General features: G+C 22.5%; 1 protein-coding gene across 1 annotated transcript; it reads right to left on the bottom strand.

The window, feature by feature from the left end:
* Positions 1-1,212: 1,212 nt before the first annotated feature.
* On the bottom strand, positions 1,213-1,663 carry LOC113857541 (non-specific lipid-transfer protein-like). Its single transcript, XM_027489545.1, has 2 exons — positions 1,311-1,663; positions 1,213-1,222 (listed from the first exon to the last, which is right to left on the bottom strand). Exons 1-2 carry the CDS (start codon positions 1,661-1,663, stop codon positions 1,213-1,215), a joined length of 363 nt encoding a protein of 120 aa, XP_027345346.1.
* Between the last annotated feature and the right edge of the window lie 5,872 nt (positions 1,664-7,535).

Genomic DNA, 7,535 nt, shown 5'->3' with positions numbered 1-7,535 from the left:
TCAATATCTATATTTTTTCATTTTTTATTTTATTTGAATAAAATTAAATATTTTTATGCTTTCATTTAAAATTTAAATGAATACCTTTAATCATAAATTTCTTATGTTATTTCTAAAATAAATTTTTTTAATTAATTTGTTTTAATTTTAATTTACACAATAAATTATAATAATTACGTATAAATTATTCTATCATTTACATGTTATAAAATTATAAGAGTTTGTTCACACGTTATAAAATTGTCAGAATATTTATTTACTTACAATATTTAGTATTATATGCATGTGATTTATTCTATATTTTATTTTAAAAATTCAATATTTTTTAAGAAATATCAAATAATTAATGTAAATTAATTTATTATTTACATGTTATAAAATCAGATACATAATTTTTTAAATATTTTAATTATAAAATAAAATACTTTTATTTAACGTTAAATTTTAAAAAATAATTTTAATTATAAATTTTCTTATGCTTTTATTTCTAATTAATTTAATTTAATTTTTATTTATACATAGATCTATAATAATAATGTATAGATTAATTTATTATTCGTACTTTGTGAGTGCATGAACTTTTCATAAATGTTTATAGCATATAAATAAATAAGTTTCAGTTTATAGTAAAATTTCAAACAAATAACTTCAAGTATAAATTCTTTTATATATATTTTTAATTAATTTATTTTAGTTTTCAATTGTACGTTATAAAATAGTAAGATACTAGTTTATTTACACGGTTTAGTACTTCATATAATGTAAATTATCTTTCACTTAAAAAAAATAGATATTTTTTAACTTTTCTTATTTTAAAAATCAAAATATAAAACAATTCATTTTATATTATTTAAAATATAAAAATTAATCATTAAATTATGTCTAAATTAATTAAAATTTGTTTTACAAAATTTAATTGTGAGATTAACAGTAATACTTATCAAATTCGACACCTAAATTGCCCGTGAGAAAAGGAGAGTCAATATTAATATTTATTTAAAAACAATTCATTTTAATGGTGTAGTGAATTTTGCACTCTTTTTACTTTTTATTTTATTTATAACAAAGAGAGATGAGAGGTGGGAAAGAGAGAGTACTCTGCATGAAAACTAAAAATCCATGGCTCTTCACATTGTATTGCATAAGTTTTGAATACACTTATTATTGGATCAGAGTTTATTCTAACTTGTGTGTGATTTCCCTTCTTGAACTTCATGAAATCCTGCAAAAGACCAAATAAGAGATTAGAAGAAGAAAAATCACATCGATTTCAAAAATTAAACGCATGAGAGAGAGTGAGAGAGGCTTACGAATTACAATCCTCTGTTGGGTCAATAGGAAAATAAGAGGGAATGTTGCATGTTTGAGGAAGATGAGTCACTTTGTCATCATCAATGGGAAAAGAATTTGAATACCATTTCAAGCATTCACAAAGATTTCTTCTACTTTGGGTGTTGGCATTGGCATTTCGAAGCACCACTTCTGCTCCCACACAGCAACTATCAGGTGGTGGTGTTTTGCTTTTGCTCTCAAAATAAGACAAACATTGGTCAATTAATGGCTCAGCCCCTCTGCACTTCTCATATTCACTTTTGCATAATGTTACCATCACACCCAAAACCAAAGCAATTACCATCACAAAACCCATATCTCTCTTCTCCATTTTTTCTTCAATTTCTATCCCACTTTGTTCTCAACCATTCAGAGGATGTCCTCATTTATAGTAACTCTTGTCAGTTTTTCTTTTTTATTGAATAGACTTTTTAAAAGCTGTTTTAAAATCTGCAATAAAAGATGATAATCAATGCATTCAATTTTATCAATTTTCATAAAAATCTATTATAGACGGTGCAGTTGACGTTATGCATAAAATTTACTGCCCAATTTTTTTTTTCAATTAATAGTTACTTATTTGGCGGTTTTTTATCTGTTACCATTTTAATGTTTTTATCTGTCACTTTACAAATTCAAGAAAATATTTGTTAAATTTTTCTACACTGCCTTACTCTTTACAAAAATTTTAATCATTTTACATACTTATTATAAGATGAATAATTAATTATTATAAAGTCTAAATATTAGCGAAACTAAATCACAAATATTTTCATTACTTACTCACCAATATAAAATAAATTTTATTTTAATATTTATATTTAATGAATAAAATTAATAAATAAAAATGAAGTTAATTAAATAAGAAAGAAGAGTAAAATTAAAATTAGATACTATTTTTTTATATAAATTAGGATATTAATGGTTTTTTTTTTGTGAAACAATCTTAAATGATACATAAAAAGGAAGATACATAGTAATAAATATGGTCAATGTTGACTTTTGAATGTTTATTGACATCTTTCTATAAAATATTTTAATTTTTTTTTATTTTACTAGCAACAATAAATGATAATATTATAAATGTGTTCTCGATCGAATGGTTATATATTTATGTAATCTATCTAGTATATATATATATATATATATATATATATATATATAACTGTGCAGACTTAATATTACGTGCATTTATAAAAAATTTATAATTATTAAAATTAAATTAATCAGAATTATATGTAATATTAGTAGCGTGGATAAAAAAAAGAAAAAAAAAATTACATAAAACAAAGTGTAAATGGTTAAGATGGATGTTGACGGTGTCATATATAATGTTAAAAACTAAAATAATAAATTACCTATGAATTACATTTAATAAAAAATTATTATATATAAAAGTAAAACTTTAATAAAAAGTTGAATAACTTATAAAGAATTTATATATAGTTTACATTATTTTAAATTTTATATAATAAATTTTTATAATTAAAATATTCATTCAAATATTTTAAGTTAAATACTTTATTTTCATTATTAATCTCCTTTATCTTGTAAATATTTCTCCCATATGTAAATTAAACACCTTATTTACAATATTGTTTATTGTGAAGTATATATAGTCATACTATTTTGTATTTTAAATGTTATCACCTCAAGCAAATTTAAGAATGAAACATTTTTTAATTAATAAAACAATTAATTAATATTATTATAAGTGTACATAAAATTTATTTTTTAAACTTTTTGTGATGCAAAATTATCTATAAAATAAAAAATTAATTAATTTTGACCTTAATCTCTCAATTTAGGAACATGCCAATAAAATGTTTCAATAAACGACAGTTTTTAAAATTTTGACTTTTTTCAGTTTTATCCAAAATTAAGGTATTTAGAAGGAATAAATCAAATAATTAAGTATAAGTTAATAATATTTAAATTAAATTTCAAATTATAACAAAATTTAATAAGAATAAAAAGAGTAGAAAGCAATAAAAAAAAGAAGAAGATAAATGTAAGAACTAAATAAAATATTAAAATTATTCAAATTTTCTTGTTATTCAACCATTCTTCTTTTAAAAAAATAAAATAAAAAATAAATCATTATTATTTATTAATCAAAAGTTAATACTCATTGAATATTATTTATAGTATAAAAAAATATTTTTTTTAGACCTAAAGTCCTTGCTTTAGCTGCTTGAGTTTTATGCTAGCCTTACTTTTAGATAAAAATACACAATTTTGAATTCTTCTGTTGAGTTAAAATAATTTTTTTATTCTATAATATTAATTAATATTTTTAATAAATAAATTAATTAATTTAAAGTAATAATATTTAAATAGATGCTGTAAGATATTAATAACTAAATGACTTTAAAATTAATTTTTTTTCAAATATCATATTATTTTAAAAGTTTTTTTAAAAAAATTTTAATAAATTTTAATAACAACTCTTTTAATTTTTAAAAACCATTTATTGTTAAACAATATTTTGTAAAACAAGTTCGTAGTCCCATTGTGACTCACGTTGCAATAGGAACCAAGAGCATCAAGGGATAAAAGAGAACAAAAACAAGAATGACAAAGGGACAAAATTGAAATTAAGAATTAAAGCATCAACAGGATTGAAGAGTTGAATCAAAGAAGCAAAACCAAAAACATAATCAAACCTGTCCAGAATTGTCACGATTATCTCCACTTCAAACCTTGATCATGATCTCGCACCATAACTCTAGTTTGCTATTTGCAGATTTCCAACTTTTTAAAAAGCTTTCAACCAAGGAGTAAAGTATACTTATCAATTGTAGTAAAAAGAATGGTAAGACTCTTTTAGTATTGTTCCCACAAAAAATATATTGCAAGGAGATGCTACTATTGTTCTTTAGCTGTTAAGTAAATTTAAAAGTTTAGAATGTTTGGATTAAAATAAAGTTTTGAAATTAAAAGACAAACAAAAAATAAAGTTTTGAAATTAAAAGACAAACAAAAAATAAAGTAATCATAAAAGTTGTTTTGATATGAATAAAAGCATGGGACTTTGATTTTTTCTTGTAATTACTTATATGTTACTAAATTCAATTATATCAATTTGTGTTAAAACAATTATTAATCATCTGATAAACTATTACCCAATGGTCATATAATAATAATAGTTTTTTTATCTGTGTATAATCATAATAATTATAGAAAATAATAAGATAAATAAAAATATTAAATTTATAAAATTCAATTACGTACTTAAAATCTGTGATAAATTGATTCCCTTAACTTTTAAATATAAATTATCTCTTAGTTCCATTAACTTATTAATAAAAAAATATTTATTAATTAATTAATTAGAAATTATTTTTAAGTTTCCAATTTAAAAATAATAATAATATAAAAAATTAATTATAATTTAGAAACAACAATATTATTGTAAATTGAGATTAAAAAAATTGCACCTCAGGTTAGATTAACAATATTATTAACAATAAATTATATTAAATTTTACATCTAAATTGATGGTAAAGAGAGGAGATGGTCAAGATTATTTATTTAATAATCCATTTTAATTGTATAAGAAATTTTGTACTCTTTTTACTATTTTTTAAAAACAAAGAGAGATGAGGGATGGGAAAAAGGGTGTCTGCTTGAAAACTAAAAAATTAATAGCTCTTCTTCAGATTATATATATATATATATATAGCATAAGTTTTGAATACATTAATTTCTGGATCCAAATTTATTCAAACGTTTATGTGATTTCCCTTCTTGAGGCATCATGGAATCCTACACAAGAACAAAGAAAAAGTTAGAAAGCAAATCAAATCAATAAACGTGTGAGAGAGTGAGAAAGGCTTACGAATTGCAATCCTCTCTTGGATCAATAGGAAAATAAGAGGGAATGTTGCATTTTTTAGGAAGCTCAATCACTCTCTCAGGATTAAAACGTAAAAATAACACATACGATTTCAAACATTCACAAAAAAATCTTCTACTTTGAGTGGTGGCATTGGCTTTTCGAAGCACCATTGCTGCTCCTTCACAGCACCTTCTATCTGGTGCCAATATGCCTAAACTCCCAAAATAAGGCATGCATGGGATAAGAAATGGTTCAGCGTCACTGCACCCGTCATTTCCACTTTCACTTAATGTTACCATCACACCAAAAATCAAAGTAATAGTTAGCATCACAAAACCCATCACTTTCTTCTCCTCCATTTTTCCTTCAATTTCTATGCAACTTTCTTCTCGTATTGTGAAGGGTTCTTGTCAACCATTCTCGGGAAGGCCTCATTTATAGTAAGCCTTTTCAATTTTTGTTTTTTGATCATTTATCAAACAGATATTTTAAAGTGTGTTTGAAAATATGCAATAAAAGATTATTTCATTAAAAATTTAGTAATGACTCTTAACTTCTTTAGCGAGGTTGTGCAAGACTTGATGTACAAAATTTATTGCCCAACTCTGGTTCATTTACTAGTTACTTATTTTGTTCCCTTTTACCTGTTACCGTTTCAGCTGTTTTATCTATCACATTACAAATTTAAGAAAATATTTCTTACAGTACTTTTCTTTTATATTCTTACTCTTCACACTTTTACAAAATTTTTAATTATTTTACTTATTTATCACAAGACAGATAATTAGTTATTATTAAGTATAATTAATCACAATCTTTCAGAGCCATCTTCGTCAACTTCACAACACTTGTTCCCCTCAGTTCTCTGGTCTCTGTGATCACTGGGACCTTTTAATCCAAATCCAACTCCGACTCCAACACCATCGTCGGAGTGTTCGCCGCTAACACTTGGTTTAAGCGCCGGAGCTTTTACGGTTTGAACCTCAGTCCCATTCTTCGTTGTTGGAGTAAGGTTCTCACCCTAAAACTGCAACGGCAAACTCATCGGTGCTAAATTTTTTGGATCCTCCCAATTCCATATCAACAAAATCGTCAAATTTCCGTTAAAAGAAAAAGGATGAAGAAAAGGAAGAAGAATAATCATTGAGAATAAGAATAAGAATGTTAAAAGTTAGAACTTAGAAATCGCAGAAGTTAAGGAAAATAATAAATTATTTTCTATAATTAAAAGTTATTTTGTATCTAATATTAAAGTGGATATGTCATTTAATATAATAAATCGTTTTATTATTTAATTACAACTTTTCGTTATGATAAGGATTAATGTTTTATTTGTATAAACTTGTTAAAAAACTTTATATAAGAAAAAATTAATATAAAAACTAAATAAAATTTTTGTATAAGTTAAATATAATTTATATTTTTTTTTAATTCTAGAAAATTTACGTATTTAGTTTTTTTAAAATTTGAAGAGATAAGTTATTTTTAATTTATAAAAAAAGTTTTATTAATTTCGTATAGTAATTCCTTTACTCTATATAAACTTCTCTACAGATTTATTTAAACATGGCCTAATTTATTTAAGATTTTAATTTTAGAAACCAATATTTAAAATTTTAAATTTAAAGAATTGATTTCAGTGCATTACATATCCCAATGAATAAAGTAAAAATCCACTTATCTTTATATTGTAATTGTTGCGAGAAGGGTAATTTTTGTTTATATTTTGAGTCAAATAAAAAAGTAATATTTGTAAAAATAAATAAAAATTAAGCGCATTATTCAAACATTTCATTTTTATTTTTTTGAACAAAGCAACATTGAAATGTTTTTGTCTAAATAAATATGCAACAAACTTGAAATTAAATAAACAAATAAAGTTTTGTTAGATAAAATTTAGATGCATTCTTCAAAGTATTTTTGGTATGATAAATTAAAAAATTAGATGCAAATGTTATAAATATTTTTTTAATATTATTCTCCAATTAAAATTAAAGTTCTACTTCAATAATTCACACATTAAATTCTAACATTAAATATTAGTTTATATTATTGAAATAAAACTCTAATTTTAGTTAGAGACTCATCATAAAAAAATATCTTTATAATTATGCATCGGTTAGATGAGAGTAAAAATATTAACATTTTGTTGCATGTGACTTTAATCAACTAACTCGAAAATGAATGTGGATTAAGTAATTGGATATATACATGAAAAAATATTGTTTATTATCTACAAAATTTAACAATTAAAAAATATATTTAAAATAATATATTAATATTTAAGTAAAAAATATTGATTTATGTTTAATTAATAAATTATTGAAATAAAACTTTTTAAAATAGTTGAAAAAAAATCAAG

Source organism: Abrus precatorius, unplaced genomic scaffold (genome assembly GCF_003935025.1).
Source record: "Abrus precatorius isolate BTA unplaced genomic scaffold, Abrus_2018 Scaffold1, whole genome shotgun sequence".
In the NCBI taxonomy this organism is placed as follows: Eukaryota; Viridiplantae; Streptophyta; class Magnoliopsida; order Fabales; family Fabaceae; genus Abrus; species Abrus precatorius.
The sequence above is the reverse complement of the archived record's forward strand: the minus strand, read 5'-3'. Positions and strand labels throughout refer to the sequence as shown.